Source organism: Nipponia nippon, unplaced genomic scaffold (genome assembly GCF_047370975.1).
Source record: "Nipponia nippon isolate SJK-2023a ecotype South Korea unplaced genomic scaffold, ASM4737097v1 scaffold_4, whole genome shotgun sequence".
Lineage (NCBI taxonomy): Eukaryota > Metazoa > Chordata > Aves > Pelecaniformes > Threskiornithidae > Nipponia > Nipponia nippon.
Genome location: NW_028262358.1, coordinates 125,929,153 through 125,946,973, shown reverse-complemented (window position 1 = coordinate 125,946,973; position 17,821 = coordinate 125,929,153). Strand labels below are relative to the sequence as shown.

The window sequence follows — 17,821 nt, the reverse complement described above, 5'->3', positions numbered from 1 at the left end:
CAGCAGTGTGCCCAGGTGGCCAAGAGGGCCAGTGGCATCCTGGCTTGTGTCAGGAATGGTGTGGCCAGCAGGAGCAGGGCAGGGATCGTCCCCCTGTGCTGGGCACTGGGGAGGCCGCCCCTCGAATGCTGTGCTCAGCGCTGGGCCCCTCACCCCAAGGCGGCCATGGAGGGGCTGGAGCGTGGCCAGAGCAGGGCAGCGAGGCTGGGGCAGGGGCTGGAGCCCAAGGCTGGGGAGGAGCGGCTGGGGGAGCTGGGGGGGCTCAGCCTGGAGAAGAGGAGGCTGAGGGGAGCCCTCATCGCTCTCTGCAACTGCCTGAAAGGAGGCTGGAGCCGGGGGGGTCGGTCTCTTCTCCCCAGGAACAAGCGATGGGACGAGAGGGAACGGCCTCAAGCTGCGCCAGGGCAGGGTTAGGTTGGATATTAGGGAAAACTCCTTCCCCCAAAGGGCTGTCAGGCCCTGGCCCAGGCTGCCCGGGGCAGGGGCTGAGTCCCCATTCCTGGGGGGATTTAAAAGCCGGGGAGATGTGGTGCTGAGGGACATGGTTTAGTGGTGGGCTTGGCAGCGCTGGGTTAACGGTTGGACTCTATGATCTTAAGGGTCTCTTCCAACCTTAACGATTCCATGATTCTAACCCAGAGAGCCACCCAGCCAGGTGCCTCTGTAATTCATGAGTTTTCCGAGTTAACAATGAAAGCGTGCGTCTTCCTCCTCTGACTGTGGTTCTGACTGATATCAGCAGTTTTGAGTAGCAGAACGGCCAATGAGATTTTGCAGCCCTCTCCTGAAGGCAGGGACCGGGTATTTCTCAGCTGTGGTTCCATGTGTTTTCATTTCTTTGCTTGTGTTTCAGGGCCTATAAAAATAACACCTTGAAGCACCACTCTGTGTACGAAATCATGCTGCCACTGGTATCCCCAGTGTTGCTGTTCCTGCTCTGCACCACGTGGATCTTCATGTCTCCGACGGACATCCTGGAGGTCCATCCCAGGCTCTTCTATTTCATGGTTGGAACAGCCTTCGCTAACATTTCTGTAAGCAGCTTCTGCTTTATGCTCCAGTTGATCCCCTGGGGAGCGTGAAGCCTGCCAGGACGCTTGGGAGGCAGGAAGAAAAAGTCCGGCTCAAATGTGAGGGGAGAAGGGAGATGCGAAGATTAACTTAACAGCTTTTTTATTTTGCTGTGATTGAAAGAACAAACAGGAAAGCAGACGGGGTTTGGGGTCTGTGGATTTTGTGCTGCAGCTCCAACTCTTGAGAAACTAGAGAATTAGTTAAATTGAGTGTGTTTACACACGCATGCAGCCTCTGTGTTGTGAATAGCAAACTGCTAATACGAAAGGAGTTCCCGCTTCCTTTTTTGGGATAAACTTAAAATGTGGGGGACTAAAGCTTTTGTCAAAATCCGATTTAGCTGCGTATTGCATCTGTGCTTGCTGGAGACCTTAACAAAGGCACCCACACTCGTCACCTCAGACATTCGTCACCCAAAGGGCTGTCAGGCCCTGGCCCAGGCTGCCCAGGGCAGTGGTGGAGTCCCTGTCCCTGGAGGGATTTAAAAGCTGGGGAGATGTGGTGCTGAGGGACATGGTTTAGTGGTGGCCTTGGCAGTGCTGGGTTAATGGCTGGACTCAATGATCTTAAAAGGTCTTTTCCAACCTAATCGATTCTATGACTCTGTGTGGCTGAGCAGCTCTGTGTGTCCATACCCTGGGTCCAGCAGCTCACGCTGCTGCTTGGCAGGATTTTCTGCTGATCATGCAGATAACGCTGGTAAGGCTCGGTCAGCTCAAGGGAACTCTTTTCTTTTAAAGATGCCCTTGATGCCTGTTTCCCTGTTACCTTCCTGCCCCACGAGGCTCTGCTCTGTGTGTCCCACAGGAATTCCAAAGCAAAGAAAGATCCCGAGTGAGAAACTCAGGGAAACTTTGTGTGATGATAGTTGCAAGTGGAGATGATTGGTACATGTACACGTGTGCCCGTCCTCTCTGCACTGTGGACAGCTCTGGGCTTGCAGAGGCGATACTGGGTGCAAGCTCTGACAGCTTTCTCTTCCTGCAGTGCCAACTGATCGTCTGTCAGATGAGCAGCACACGCTGCCAGCCTCTCAACTGGATGCTGCTCCCCATAGCGGCGGTGCTCTTCGTGGTGATGTCCGGGTTCACGCCGAACAGCGAAACGCTTCTCCTCTACTTGTTAACTGCTTTCCTCACCCTGGCGCACATCCACTACGGAGTGGTCGTGGTAGGTGAACTCGGCACGTTGGCTTCGGGCTTGGCTGCCGTGCTCTGGCTGCAGGCTTTGCTTGGGTGCTGCTGCTGTTTGGGGCAGAGAACGCTCCGCTTAAAAACGGGAATGTCAGCGGGAACGGCTCTCTGTGTCATGCTGTCTGTGAAACTTGAGCTGACTCCTGTGCCAGAGGCTCGTGTGGGTTCGAAGCAAGCTTCGCACAATGGGACGGGGGGCCGTTGTACCGGAGATTAGTTTGAAACAAATATTCGCATCTCTGCTGCTGTGTTTAACTCACCCTGGCTGCGGTTGCAGCTTAGAGGCCGGCTTGGATGTAAGCCAGCATGGGTGACCCACACCCTTGGGCAGGGCGGCTCCAGTAGGTACCCAGAGCAGCAGGTATTGTGTCTGCCTGTTGGGCAGGAGTGCTTAATTTGGGACTCTCAGTATAAAAAAAGTTAAACTGCTGTCGGTGTTACTCGGGCTGATGAGTTCCATCTGCGACCTCGCTGACGTGCCCTGCGCTGGAGTCGCTGGGAGAACCAGGGCGAAGGGGGGACGTCCCTGCTAGGAAACGTGGGGACACGGCAGCTGCTCTACCTTCTCCCCTGCTGCAAGGGCTCTGTAGAGATCTAGGGACCGATTTGCTTCCCTTGCTCTGTGCCAGCTCTGCCTCGCTCCCTGAGTTTTGATTAAGAGAAGACGCAAACTCCGAGGAGGCTGAGTCCCAGCAGAAATGCCCCGGGAAGCTGCTGAGGAACTAGGGCAAGGGACCCCGTGTCCCCTGCGGGGCTGGCCGCTGCCGCGTGCGTACCTCCTCCTTGGGAAGCCCTGTCCCCCGGGAACCCCTGCTCTTACGTGGAGCCTCCAGAGTTGAGTTTGAACTGTAATTACAGCAAAGAAGTAATAGCCAGGTTGTCCTGTCTTTCTAATTAGTGTAATGAGGCTTCTATGCAAGAAGGATTTGAATAGCTAAGAAGCTTAAATAAATTTGGTCTTGGAATCATAGCTGGAGATGGGGGACTGGCCAGATGGTGTAATCCTCCTGTCTGCCCAGGCTCACCCATCCCCTGCAGTGAGCGTCTCAGTGCTCTGGTCCCGAGTCTGCGTTCCCCTCGGTTCCCCCACCTCCGGCTTTCCGAGGGCACATCTGTGCAGTCCTCTCTTCCAGCATGAGAGAGGCTTTATGGAGCTGAAGAGTCTTTTAAGGCTCTATGACTGGGACATAATCTCCAACTGCTCTGAATTTGGGAGTAACGGTTGGGAATAAACCCTCTGCCCTGACTCTGTGCCCAGCTCAGCCTCTGTAGCTGCTCAGCGCCGTTCTGCAACGACTGTTACCCTGCAGTCACCAGGTGCCGGTGCCACACCGTCTCTTTTACCCTCCTGTCTGCGGTTCTCCGAGCCGTGCCTGAAAGCTCGTTTCGTGGTGCAGCTCTCAGTCCTCTGTGGTTTTCTCATGCCCTCAGAAGAGGTGGGGAAGGCTTCTTCCAGAGGCGGGTGTAAAAGGCGCCTGATTATCCAAAGCCTGGCGTTGGGTTCCCCTCCTCTCTGTAACCCTCCTGCGTGTGGCTTCATGGTCAATGCAAAGCACTCGACCCCCAGTTTGAATTGCAAATGGATTTGGGGAGCAATTTTTCACATAGGTATCTGAGATTATCAAATTAATTTAAGCAAAATAATAACAATATTGCTGGGAGGGGCAGAGAGGGAGCAGTACCGCAGGGTAAAATCCTGCGTGCCTGGGCTCAGGGCAGGCGTTTCTGACTCCTGCCCCCGAGGAGGGCTCCCGGACGGACCAGGCTGTTACTTGGGAAGGTGTGGGAAGGGAGCAAGGCTGCACCCTTGCAGGGCCATGTGCCCGGCCAGCCCCAGCGTCAGGCTGGCAGGGACGGGGCTCAGTGCCTGGGCAGGGCAGCCTGGCCGGCCCCACAGCGCAAGGCAGAGGCTGTGGTCCGGATCTGCTGCGCCCATGGGGAGCGTGTAGGGTGGGCAGTGGTGGGGAAGGTGGTGCAGGAAGGTGGCAGGGCTTTGTCGGCCATCCAGGGAACCGGTCTGGCGCTCTGCCCGCTTTCCCTCGTCGCTCTGAGCCTCGCTAACCCAGTCCTGTTGTCTGCCTTGTCTGCAGGTGAGCCAGCTGAGCAGGCACTTCAATATACGGCCCTTCTCACTAAAGAAGCCCACTCCAGATTGACTAGGAGTGGAGGAAGAGAAAATCGGCTTGCGGTCTGCAGAAGTACTGTAAATAACTGCTGCAAATACCTGTAAATACTTCAACCATCACCACAGATCTAAACCTATCCTCTGGACAGTCATCAGGGCAAAGTACGCACGGTATCCGGTGCAGCCAGGGCAGGACTGGTACGGGGCAGCCCCCGCTGCTGTTCGGCGAATGCAAGCTTTCGGTTTTGGGTGAAACTGGATGAGGAGGGTAGCCTTTCAGGTCACTATTACTGTATATTAGACCAGCTGAATGTTCCCAGTGAAACCTCAAACTCCAGCCCTTGCTCAGGTAAAGCCGGTTGGGGGTGCAAATGGCTTTCCCTGAGCAATGCATCTTGACCTGTCACCAAAACCAACATAACAGCTGATTTCTACAAGGTCAGGGGAACATCCTGGTGGTCGAGGGAGTTCCTGTCTGTCCCTGATCCTGCTAAACAGCCCTTGTCCTGGGCTGGTGCTTAAGGAGCAGATGGTGACAGTTCTCCCACGTTCTGTCCTGCCTTCCTGCATTCACCTATTTGGGCAAATACTTGCACCTTTTTTTTTTTAAGAGGAAAAAAAGAACAACACGCGAAACTTCTAGTAATGTTCTACTTGAGGGGCTTAGAAAATCAGGGCTCAATTTCCTGTAAAAGTGGGAAGGCGGCTTCTGCCTCCCTCGCTTGAGCTGTGGGTACCTGGGACCACATCTCGACTGCGTTCCTGTCTGTCCGTCTGCGTTCCCCGCTAGGGAGTGGGGTCTGGGCTCCGATCGGCAGTAGAAAGTGGCTTACACCAGCCTGTCTAACGCAGAGCCACGCTCCCCCCTCTCCCTGCCAGCATGAACTTGCTGTTTCAGGTCGGCTCTGCCGGGTCACGGCACGCCGCCTGAGCCGCTGCTTTTGTAGCAGCGCAGCCAGGCTCGGTGCGCGTCGCCCTTCCCGCCAGACCGTCAGCGGCAGCAAATCCACCGCTTGGAGAAGCACCTTAATAAGTGTTGTGTTGGTTGTGTGTGCGCTTTCAGAAAGCTCACAGGCGTGTGCGTGGTGGGGTCCTTTCCAAATATCACTTTATTTTCAAAACCGTTGCCCCCAGCGGCTGCATGTCTCATCCAGGGATATATTTGTTTACTGTCCATTTGTAAAAGACATGTTTGCGTTGATTTTTTTTTTTTTAACTTGTTTTTGTAATTGAGTTAGAGTGGGGTGGTGAAGACTGAATGCTGATTTTCTTTTCTGTTCACTTTATTTAATGAAGACCTGTGCTTGAATGAAGAGTGTAGCTTAAACCCAGGCTCTGGAAAGGCTGCATCCGGAAGCGAACAAGCACAGCAGATTGTGCATATGTAATCTACCATGGGAACAAAGTCGCTTATACACTGATTATTGTGCAACGTGGTTCGTAGAAGCTTGGTCACAGCGTTTTCCTTCTGCAGGTGAAGACTCCTGCTTTAGGAAACCTTCAAACTCTAACTACTATCTAATGCTTTTTCTTTTGTAAATTTGAATCATTATCGTGCAGACTATGAAACTTGAAATCCCAAGGCAAGCACATGAATTCGGGGCGCGACGTCAGGGTTGCTCAGTCACGGTACGCCCGGCGCGGAGCGAGCTGGGGCGTTCGTCTGGGCGGCCGTCGTGGGAGGGCTCGGCCCAACGTCTGTATGCTCGCGTGTCCGTACGGCCACCGCGCCTCTGGGAGGGGTGGCTAATCCGGGAGAGGGGGCAAATGGTGTTCAGAGTTTATTAAATAAAGTAGCTTACTCCTATATATTTTACTGACGTTGTACAGAAAAAAACCCTAAGTGTACAAAAGAATTGGGCTGTGCTTGAATTTTTGACTCTTGCTATTTAATGAAATATAATTATGAAGGGAGATGAATTTAAGTCACGCTCGCACAAGAATTACAGGGAATCTTAAAACGGGACACAACAAACGGGACATGTTCAGATAGCAAAATTGTGCTAGGAGCACTGGGAAAAAGTGGAGGTTGGATGATTTACTTTGTAGTTACGAGTTTGCAGGACCAGGGAATAACTGAGCCGTTCCCTCAGGCTTTCAGCTGAGCTCTGCGGTCCCAAGCCCGGAGCTTGCCTTGCCCTGTCTCTTCCCAGTAGCGTTACTGGGCCAGTGCTAACGCTGTGAGAAGTCGCCTGATCTTAAATCGTAGGATGTCACTTTGTCTGGGTAATACGCTGTTTGTCTGTTGTCTCACCAAGCTGTGAGCTGGTGCGCTTCTGCAGCACGTAATATACCCTGAAAAACCCCTTTGTGAAGTTACGACCGTGTGGAAGCAGGGCTTCCTTTCCAAAATCCTGCACGTACTTGTCGTGCTCTAGGGGAAAGATCTCTTAAACACTGGAACCACTTCCTATCTGCACAGGCTTTGTCTTTGGAGAGTCCTGGATTTTTGGTGCCTTAATTTATTGCACCTTGAAACTAGAATAATATCTCCTGGAAAACAGGCTCGCTTGGCTCCGGTGCCACCAGGCTTGTGGCAGAGCGAGGAGAGAGCAGACCTGATCTCGGTGCTGACTCTGCTCCGGACTCGTGCTGCTGCCAAGCTGGGGGGTTTCTGTTCGGGCTCTTAGAAATTCGGTGATTTCTGCTTTCAGATTCTGGGAGGGGAATGGAAGCAAACAGAAAGACCAAACCATCTTGCCATGGTGGCGTGTGGCATGCTGAGAAACAAACTATTTATTAATGATAATGGGTTTTAAGTCTTAAGAATAAAAGTATTCCTCGCTGACAGCATCTGAGGGTGGTGGTGTGGTGGTGGTGGTGGTTGCCTTGCTGGCGGGGCTCCGTCCTCGCGGCGGGACGGGACAGAGCCCTGCGCGGGCCGGGTCGGACGTGCGCCCGTTCCTCGGCTCCTCCTGTCCCGTATTTGAGAGCCGATCTGTGTTATCTCTTCTTCCAGGGACAGTGTTAATCCTGGTTTTCTTTATTACTGATGGACCTGCTGAGTTGATAATAGGACTGTCTGCTGCTTTCCTAAATCTGTTTTGCACGTTTTATCTCAATACAGAGTATTACCAGGAAAAAAAAAACCCAACCTGTTCAGGGAGAGGTGCAGTCCTTCAAGACCCGCTGGGATGGCGGTCTCCTGGCCTCGGGCTCCAGGCAGGTCCTTGCGTTGCGGGAAGAGGTGGCCAGCGCTGCCGGCTGCTCCTGGGCCTTGCCACGCTGCGGCCGGTCAGCCTTCGCTCTGAAGCAGGTTTTTGTGGGAGCCTGGGACGTGCCGACGTGTTGGCACAGGACTTGGGTAGCCCAGGCAGAGAGGCGGCCTCGCTTGCAGCCTTTTTCATCTTAATCCCGTGGTTCATATCACAGCTCCTGCCTCTGAACCGATCCAGGGACTTAGCGCAGGAATTCACACGCGGAGCCGGGGCTGAGGGTGAAGTGCAGGTTTTTGGGACCTCCTGGGGTTTGGGCAAAACTGGCCGTCACACTAAAAGCGACGTTTTACAAGTACAAATGCTGCGGCTGACCTGTGGGCCTGCAAACAAGCGCCTACGCGCTGTGGTTTTAGCTTGTTCCTTCCTCCGCTGCGTCCATGCCGCCATTAACTCCTCTCTTCTGTGGTCGGTCGCTGCAGGGGTTCGGCAGCGGTTTCTCCTCTCAGAAACATCAGCCGCCTGATACAGGCGGCTTTGCCAGAGCCGGGGAGCGGGGGAGCGGCATGTTGTAAGCATGAGCTTCTAAGGCTCTGGAAACATATTTAAGCTCCTTAAACAGAGCTGGCCTGATGTTACCGCCCGGGTGCATTGAGTACCTGCAGTTTGTGGTCTGAAAGCTGTTTTGATCTCGGTCAGGTCGGTTCTAGCAAGGCCCCTAAACTCTCCTCCTCTGAGAGCATCTGTGCCTGCTTGTGATAGACCTGGGGAGTCTCCAGAGAAGTAGTGCTTTTCGGAAGCTGGCTCAGCTCTTTTTTTCTTTTTCATACCTGGGTCTAAGGGAACAGTTGATTTTTGTGCAAACACGAGCTGTAGCTGAGCTCTGGTCACCTTAGTTTATGGCAAAACTGCGCACGGGGTTTCTGTACCCTTCCGAAACGTGCAGGAACGGCCCTGAAGCAGAGTCTCGTTTCCAGTTGTCCCTTTTTGCTTAGCGTGCATCACTCGCTTGAGACGTGGGAGGCCTTCAGTGCATCCCCACCCCGACGGCTCTCAGTGCAGCGTGTCAGCCTTGCTTCGGTGCCGTTGGCCAGCGGTGGTGATGGAGCTGGGTCAGCTAAAAGCTCGTTTACTCTTTGCTTTTCTATCGCAGGTCTGCGACCCTGGCGTGGGGTTGCAAACTTGATTCACTGTGCTTTTGCCCGCCTGTTCTCTCTTGCTGTGCTGTGTCGAAGCAGTGGCCGAGGTGACGTGGAGGCTGCTCTTGGTGGGACGTGGTGACGGTAGGTGCTACGCTGACCTCTGCTTCTGGAGCAGGTCGCTGTTAGTTTGTAGAAGACCCTTTGGCCCATCCAGGTGTGGTCAGACCTGGCTTGAGAGGTCTCTAGGCTGGTCTCCGAGGAGGTGGTCAGGGCGTCACTGCCCCAGGAGCGGAGGTTCCTGGTGAAATTCGCTGCTCACCCTCCAAGGTGCCGTTCCTCTCAGCCAGCGGTGGCTGTTTGATGGGAGCTGGTGCTGTGCTTCAGCTTGGAGACCTCATTAATCAAAACCTTCCGCCCCGCTCCCCCCGGCGGTGTTTCAGACTGGCCTGCTTCTGTCCCTCCAGCTTTCAGCTGAAGTGGATGCTGGTGTTGGTAGCGGTCTGTGTTGTGCTGGTGCCCCTCTGGCAGAGGAGAGTGGTGGGTCCCAGGCTGGTTTTGGCTCTTGTCTTCTGAGTGAGTCCTGAATCGCTCTCTTCTCCAGCTGTAACCCTGCACTAAAGGCAAACCAAGGCAGCAGCGTCAAACCCAGCCCGCAGAGGGGCTCTGTGGGGTGAACTGGAGCATTTCAGACTCAACCCTTACATCTGAGTGGTTTTGCAAACAGTCCTGGCTCTCTGGGCTCTTACCATGGGGCCCCTGGTATTAGTGCAGGACAGGGGGCTTGTCCGCAACCCTTCAGAGCATCTTCGAGGGCCCGTGTCTGTGTGGCTGTTCGGTTTCCTTGGGCAGGGTGGGGAAGGAGGTGGTGATGCTGCTTCGTCCTTCTAGAAACAAGTTTGGAGGCACTGACCGGACTCTGCAGCCCGGTCTTCTGCCACCGGCCCCCTGTGCTGCGGGGCTGGAGAGCCGGTGCTGCCGGCCGCTGTCCTGGCGCCGTGGGGACTGTGAAATGATGCAGGGAAAGACGCGTCTGGGGCTTGTGCTGGTGCAGTGGTTTGGTTCTGTCCCTTCCCCATTGAGCCTTTCTGAGGAGCCGCTGTCCGAGGCTCCCCTGAGGCTCGGGGTGCTCTGCCGGGCTCCCCACCGGAGCCGAGCGAGTCTGGTCCCTCTGCGCAGGGTTGCCCCTAAAGAGAGACCGGACGAAGCAGCCTGGCCGTGAGCAGCGGTCCTGGCACTGCCATGGTCCCAGGGACCCCCATCGCTTCCCCGGAGTCCTGTCGCTGGGAGTTTAGGTACTGCAGTGGGTTTGAATTCCAGTCTGTTAAATGCTATTACCGAAATATTTATTGTGTTCAAACCAAACAAAAAACTATTAAAGTTCAGTAAGGAATAAAATTTTCCAAGCCTTTTAATGGTGTTTGTCTTTTTTTTTTCCCCCTTTCTGCTGAGCAGGCAGCCCAGCGCAGGGGGGCAGGAGCAAGCTCCAGCCCCGCTTTGAGCAAGTCCGCTCGCCACGGCGTGGGTGGCAAAGCTCCTGTGGGCTCTGGCTGGAGCGATGGGTTTCATTCACCTGCGGGTTGTGGGGCTTGGCGAGGTGCTAAAGTGCCTTGGAGTGGGTGCTGGGGCTGTGGCCACCGGCTGCTCCCGAGGACGGTCTGCCCCGAAACGTGGGCCTTGAAATGTGGGGCAGGCAGAGATGCTGCCGCTCACCGGACGCCCCTTTCTGCCTCCTTGAAGCCGGGATCAAGGCCTGCCTTCAACCAGAGCTCATCCGATGTGGTGCTCACCCCAACTGCGCTCAGGAGGGTGCCCTGGCAGAGGGAGGAATCCTGGAATCGTTTAGGTTGGAAAATACCCTTAAGATCATTGAGTCCAACCATTAACCCAGCACTGCCAAGGCCACCACTACACCATGTCCCTCAGCACCACATCTCCCCGGCTTTTAAATCCCCCCAGGGATGGGGACTCAGCCCCTGCCCTGGTGATTCAGCCCTGTGCACACGCAGAGCTGCGCATGCAGAGCAGCGATCCAGACCTCCCTCTCTGGCTGAATTTTGATGCAATTTGGTGGCTACAAACGACGGTGCCCAGCCCTCAGGTGTGTGTTTGGAAGGGCAAAGGCAGCCCCACTCTCTCCCCTCCCCTGCCGCAGCCTTCCCCAGCCCTGGGCCACCCGCCGATGCAAGGACCCAGCCGCCTCCCCGTCCCCGTCCCAGCACAATCCTCATCTGAAGCTGGGTGACCCAGGAGGACTGCAAAAAGCCAGGCTGGGGCTTGCGAGGACGTGCTTCCTAATTCCTGACCTCAGCCTCCCTGGCTAAATCGGGTGCCTGTGGTCTCCTGCCCGGGGCCCGGAGCCACCCAGGGCAGCTTATGCCCCTGTGCACAGCCCCGGCCGCGCTGGCGCAGGGATGAGGCGGGGATCGCCCCGATCGGCGCCGAAGCTGACAGCGTTAAGAGCTCACGGTGACTGCGGGCAGCTTCCTTGGTGCAGAGCGGAGTCCTGGCTCGTCAAGGCGGTCACACTGCTGCTGGGGAAGCACCAGTTTCCAGCGGCACCCAGCCTCCGGCTTGGTTCAACACGGACCAGGGCCGGGTCCTGCACTTGGGGGGCACAACAACCCCAGGCACCGCTGCAGGCGTGGGGAGGAGGTCTTGCCACCGCAGACCTACCCTACTCGCAGTGGCACCGACCCAGGCTCCCCAAAATTTGGGGGAGCTCAGCTTTGGCCAGGTGTATGGGGTTGCACGGCAAGGTTTTGGTAGCGGGGGGCTACAGGGGTGGCTTCTGTGAGAAGCTGCTAGAAGCTTCCCCTGTGTCTGATGGAGCCAACGCCAGCCGGCTCCAAGACGGACCTGCCGCTGGCCAAGGCTGAGCCCATCAGCGACGGTGGTAGCGCCTCTGGGATAACGTATTTAAGGGGGAAAAAACCCCTGTGCATTTGCAGCCGGAGACAGGAGTGAGCATATGTGAGAAACAGCCCTGCAGACACCCAGGGCAGTGCAGAAGGAGGGCAGGAGGTGCTCCAGGCGCTGGAGCAGGGATTCCCCTGCAGCCGTGGTGAAGACCGTGGTGAGGCAGGCTGTGCCCTGCAGCCCATGGAGGTTAACGGTGGAGCAGAGACCCACCTGCAGCCCGTGGGGGACCCCACGCCGGAGCAGGGGGATGCCCGAAGGAGGCTGTGCCCCGTGGGAAGCCCGCACTGGAGCAGGCCCCTGGCAGGACCTGTGGCCCCGTGGAGAGAGGAGCCCAGGCTGGAGCAGGTTTGCTGGCAGGGCTGGTGACCCCGCGGGGGACCCACGCTGGAGCAGTTCGTGAAGGACTGCAGCCCTGGGAAGGGCTCACGATGGAGAAGCTGGTGGAGGACGGTCTGCCATGGGAGGGACCCCAGGCCGGAGCAGGGGCAGAGTGTGAGGAGCCCTCCCCTGGGGAGGAAGGAGCAGCAGAGACAGCGTGGGATGGACTGACCCCAACCCCCATTCCCATTCCCCGTCCCCCTGTGCTACTGGGGAGGAGGTGGAGGGAGAGAAATGGAGAGTTGAGCCCGGGGAAGAAAGGAGGGGTGGGGGGAAGGTGTTTTAAGGTGTAGGTTTTATTTTCTCATTACCTTACTCTGGTTTGATTGGTAATGAATTAAACTAATTTCCCCAAGCTGAGCCTGTTTTGCCCATGACGGTAATTGCTGAGGGATCTCTCCCTGCCCTTACCTCCACCCAGGAGCCTTTCGTTATATTTTCTCTCCCCGTCCAGCCGAGGAGGGGAGCGACAGAGCGGCTTTGGTGGGCACTTGGTGCCCAGCCAGCGTTAACCCACCGCGCCACCTTTAAGCCACCTTTGCAGGACGCGGGTGAGCAGCCACCGCGGCGCTGGGCTGGGGATCTGCGGAGCAGCACGTGGGCTGACGGCGGACACAGGGGCCGCGGGGCTGAAGCCGGCCTGGGAGCAGCGGAGGAGGCTGCGGGCTGGTGGCAAAGCCTTGAGCAGAACCCAGGAGCCTTGTGGCCTCTTCCCCTGCCCTGGGCCACGCGCTTTCCCTCTGGGCTAAAGCTCAGGTGTATTTAAGCGATGCCTCATGCTTTATCAGCCGTCTTGACGGCTTCTTCTAAGAGGATTGTTGCGGTAGGTGTAATATGCTTAAGGGATTGTTAATAACAATAGTGTTTTGGCAGCGTACCGCATGCCGGCGGCGCGGGCTGCTGTCACGGTCCGTTTGGGTCTCTCAGATTTACAGGACAATGTAGTCTGTAAATTAGACTTTATTTTACGAGCTTATTAGGAAATAAAACAAACAAGGGCTCGATCCCCTTTGTACAGACTAGGCTAACGGGTGAATTCAATAATTCATCACTTAACTGGGGGGGGGAGGAGGAAGGGCTGTGCCTGCTGTCGGCACCGCGGCTGCCTGCCCACCCGTATTTACCCAGCCGTGGCCCCCTCCATCCCCCACCGGTGCACGGAGCCCCGACACCGCGGGGACGGGCACAGTCCCGCTCAGCAGCTCCCCCCACATCCCCGCACCCCTGTGGTGCAGGGCATCACCCTCCCAAAACAGGGGGACCCTTGCACCCTCCCCAGGGTCCTCTGGGGAGGGGGTTACCCCCAACGCAGGGCACCCAGAATCCGGATGCTGCAACCCGGTGGCAATAGGAGCCAGCCGCGTGGCACGCTGGCCCACCTTTGGCCTCGCTGGTGTGCGTCCAGGACAGCGGGGCCAAGACCCGGAGCTGCAGGAACGCTGCGGGCGGGCGCCGAGTAAATCCTGCTGTGGGCGAGCGACGTATGCCGACGGGGAGATGGGGCTCGGTCCTGCCCCGAGTGGGGATGTTTGCAGCTCTGGGGGAGGCAGAAAGCAAATCCTGCGTCCTCCCATCGCGCTGGTGAGGGAGAACAGACCTCTCTCTGGTAACTACCTGAGGTGGCTCCAAAAAAAGGGTCAAATGCGCAGCCCCTGAGCCCCCTGCGCCACGTCCCGTGGGCGATGTGCAAGGTGCCGCAGGGGGACCGGTCCGCACCCAGCTCCGGAATTTGCCCAATTTCAGGAGTCGTTTGGCGCGCAGGTGACTTGGGAACAGCGGCTGGCAGCGGGGTGAGGCTACGTCAGCAGGCAGAAAGGTGACCGGGTTGGAAGGGGAAAATTACTGGACAGAAGAAAACGTCTGCTGAAATACTGGCGGAGAAGGAGCCTGGGCGCTGCCAGGAGCATCCGTCAGAAGCGCGACCGGCATCTGGAGTGCAGCTGGGTACTGAGAAACTGGAGGCATCCTGAGACACCACCGATAAGCGCAAAACCAAGGAACGGTAACAGCAGCTTGCGGTCTGAAAAGGGGAAAACCAGTCTGGAAAAAGGGGGAAACATCCTAAGAAAGTAGGAATCGGTAACTGCCACTGGCTGTTCCAGCTGCGAGAACAGGGAAACAGTCTGGAAAAATAAAAACTGGTCAGAGAGAACAGAAAGCATCATCGTGTTTTCCCCAACGTGGCCGTTTCAGGTGAAAAATAGAAATTACCAGCATATATTGGCTGCTTGAAGTGGTGGTGTCCTAAGCCCTCTTATGTCTCTATGATATAAAAATGACTTAATTCTTACCCAAATCTGGGTCTGCAGGAACTTTCCACGGGATCTTGGGCTCTCGCTGGGGATGCCTGCCTGATTCCAAACTCCATGACGCAGAAGTAATCTATCCTAAGTATATCTAGTGTTATATTATTTATAAGTTTGCTTCGCTAGTGATAAGATTGTAGTAATCCATAATATTATATATATTTGGTTGCTGCTGTTATTGGTTGCTGCTATTATTGGTTGCTGCTATTGATTGTTGCTATAATTAATTACTGCCATACTATTGATACCTGATAATAATTTGTAATAGATTGATACGTATATATTCATGGAATCATAGCATCATGGAATCGTTTAGGTTGGAAAAGACCTTTAAGATCGAGTCCAGCTGGTAACCCAGCACTGCCAAGGCCACCACTAGCTATAGGTATACTTGCTAGAAGTGTTTTTTGTGGTATTTGTGGCAATGTGTAATGAAGTAGAGAAATGTAGAGGTCGGGCTTCCATGTCCTTGTGTATTAGGGAATCCTACGGACCCATGGTCACAATTTCTACGCACCCACAGGCCGGGGAACCCTTTAGGTGGTGACATGGGGTCCGGCTGGGTTGCAGTGGCTGTGAGGCACCTGGGGCACATCCCGTATCTCTCTTGAGGATCTCTCTCCATGAAACAGCTCCTGTGGAGCGCGTTCAGATGTGTCCTCGATGCCGGAGCCCAGCAGCCGTGCCAGGAGGGGCTGCAGAGGGGCTCCGTGCCCCCGCCTGCTGCTTTGCTCGTGGTTTGTGCTGGCTGACAGCTTGTCCTTGCAAAACTTGTTCCTTTGCTGAGCTTTTCCTGCTCCCTCCGGCCGCGTTTGCCCAGCCTCAGCCCGCGTTGCTGCATCGCTTGTGACCCACGCGCATCCATGGTGCAACGGGTGGTTGGCAATGGTAAAGGCAAAGCTTGGCTCACGGCGATGGGCACACTGGCTCCACCACATATCCCAAACCATGGGACGTGTCCCAAATCTGCCTCGACCTGCTGGGAAAGCTGAAGAAAGCTCGGGCTAGTGGCACTCTAACCCTGTGCGGAGCCATGAGGAAAGAATACCCCGTCTGCCTGCAGTGCCCTCGGTGCCTCGCGGACAGCTCCATCCTCCACGCCGTGGAGCTGGGATGGAGCCCGGCAGGAAAAGGTGGGATCAGGAGGAGTGTGGGCAGGGTGAGCATGGCATGGGAGGACGGGGATGGGATTGGGCTGCCTTGTGCAGCCGTCAAAGCTGTGTGGTTCAGGAGGCGTTTGTGTAGGACGAGATACTGCAGTCTGGGCGTGTTGGGATGACGGTGAGAGATGTCCTCAACCTGAAAGGGGGCTGGAGCTGGGGGGGGTCGGTCTCTTCTCCCCAGGAACAAGCGATGGGACGAGAGGAAACAGCCCCAAGTTGAGCCAGGGGAGGTTTAGGTTGGATATTAGGAAAAACTTTTTCATGGAGAGACTGGTCAGGCCCTGGCCCAGGCTGCCCAGGGCAGGGGCTGAGTCCCCATCCCTGGGGGGATTTAAAAGCCGGGGAGATGTGGTGCTGAGGGACATGGTTTAGTGGTGGCCTTGGCAGTGCCGGGCTAACGGTTGGACTCGATGATCTTGAAGGTCTTTTTCCAACCTAAACGATGGCCTCTCACTGGTTTTTGTTTTGGACACGCGGGACTGCTGGGAGGGAAAGCACACGGAGAGGCAGGATCAGAGGAAGGCGCAGGACCCTGGTGCGTGGAAGCGGCCGGGGAGATGTGCATCCTGCGGGGCTCGCCGAGGGCAAAGGGGAATGCCGGGGGATACCCAGGAGATGCCCGCCGCTCGCACACCCCGAAGCCCCTTTGCTCAGGGATGCTTTTGGACCCCAGGGTCCCCCTCTGCCCCCAGCCTGGGCTTCTGTGGGGCCTCCCCACCCCAGGGGCTTAATGGAGCCCAGGGGTCCCTCCTCAGCTCCTTTCTCCCCCCTAGGCTGGGCAAGAAGAGACTGCCCGCTGGGCAGCACCCCCGGTGCAGCCGGCAGATGATGGAGAGGTGACCGGGGCTTCCCTGCCCAGCAGCAGCCTCTCTCGGTCCCCGTGGTCCCCGGGACGTCGCCATCTCCCTGCTGCCGCCCAGGGCACGGGAACTGGGGAGAGGCAGTGGGAAAAGAGGCTGTGACTGGGAAGGAGCGGGGCAGACGGAGGGAAGGAGGAAAGGGCTCATCTTGAAAAGCAGCCAGCGACGAGCCCTCTCCCCGCTCAAGTGGGACCTCGGCGGAGAACCCAGCAGTGAAAGCTGATTTTTATTGACTGATTAAAACAGTAGTATCCTAAAAACATCCCCAAGACGTCCTCAATTATTCAGTGAGGGTCTTGCACGCTTGAAGCTGAGAAAGGTGGCTTTTCAACAGCTGAATACTGCAGTGAGCTGAGCAAAGAGCCCTTCCCTAATACACACGGCAAGAAAGACTCCAGCCGCAATACATATCAATCCAAACAAAATAAACTGAGAATCAAGAAAGCCGCAGGGAGCTCACACCGTGCCAGAGAACCTGGCTCCCTGTGAGCCCCCGGGGATGTCCAGCCGCTGCCACCACCTCCGGGTCGGTAATCTTAGGAAGATGTTTGAGATGCTGGATGCTTCCCTGCCTCTGCCAGAGCCATGGAGAGGGAAGGGCAGGGCCTGGCGTCCCCCATGGTGGGGTGGGCAGTGACCTCCAGAGCTATGAGTGGAGCAGGGACAGTGCTGGCAGGGGGGACAGGCGCTGGGGCCGCTCTGTGCCTCGTCCCCACCCTGGGGGGGCTGCCGTGTCCCCAGCTGCTCCCCCCCAGGTCCCTGCTTCTCCCTCGTTTCCCAACGTCCCTCCAACGAGCCTTTGGGGAGCGCTCCCACGGTGCCAGCGGTGCAGCCCCAGCTCTCGCTCCCCTTCCCCTGGGGCCAGGGGCTGAGCTCCCCGGGAGGGCACCCGCCATGGCCCCTGGGGGCAAAGGGCTCCGAGACCCTCAGCCTGGGCGCCCCGCAGTAGCCAGCTGGGCATCTCTGCCAGCCCCAGTGAGGGATGCACAGCCTCGGGCTCAGCGCCATCCTCCAGCCCTATTTCTCTGGGACTAAAGCCACGAATGGGACCCACAGAGGAGGAATGCAAGAGATGAGGCCCAGCAGCGGGAGCGGCAGGGAGGAGATGTCCCCCGAAGCTGCTGAGAGGTTGCAGGGAGGAGAAAGGCATGGGGCCGGGGAAGGTTGCGGCACGGGGCTGGGGACACGGGGGAGGTTCCCGTGCTTCATGCTCCCAGCAGCTTCTTGACCATGTAGCCTGGCATGCTGTAGAGGAAGAGGGCGATCATGATGAGGAGCAACAGGGCCAGCACGATTTTGATGATGAGCCACTTGTAGCGCGTGCAGATGAGGTATTTGATGGACTTGAGTGGGTTCAGGAACCAGATGAAGGATGTGTCCGGGCGGCTGCAGGAGAAGCAAATACCCATCATTAATGCCATGGCCATGGAGAAGGAATGCATGGCAGGCAGCGTGACAACGGACACGGTGGGCAAAGGGAGGTGAAGGATCCCCTTCCCTGGGTAA

General features: G+C 56.6%; 2 protein-coding genes across 8 annotated transcripts in view; one reads left to right on the top strand and one right to left on the bottom strand.

Annotated features, from left to right (window-relative positions):
• Positions 1-10,097, top strand: part of SELENOI (selenoprotein I) — a 36,159-nt gene extending 26,062 nt beyond the window's left edge. Inside the window, exons 8-10 of the mRNA XM_087776546.1 lie at positions 854-1,034; positions 2,062-2,244; positions 4,358-10,097. Coding sequence (XP_087632672.1) covers positions 854-1,034; positions 2,062-2,244; positions 4,358-4,474 — 481 coding nt within the window. The 3' untranslated portion in view covers positions 4,475-10,097. The remainder of the gene's footprint in view (positions 1-853; positions 1,035-2,061; positions 2,245-4,357) is intronic.
• Positions 10,098-16,524: 6,427 nt separating this feature from the next.
• Positions 16,525-17,821, bottom strand: part of OTOF (otoferlin) — a 111,996-nt gene continuing 110,699 nt past the window's right edge. For all 7 annotated transcript variants that reach the window (XM_087776097.1, XM_087776091.1, XM_087776092.1 and 4 more), the window contains one exon: positions 16,525-17,701. In XM_087776097.1, coding sequence (XP_087632223.1) covers positions 17,521-17,701 — 181 coding nt within the window. In that variant the 3' untranslated portion in view covers positions 16,525-17,520. The remainder of the gene's footprint in view (positions 17,702-17,821) is intronic.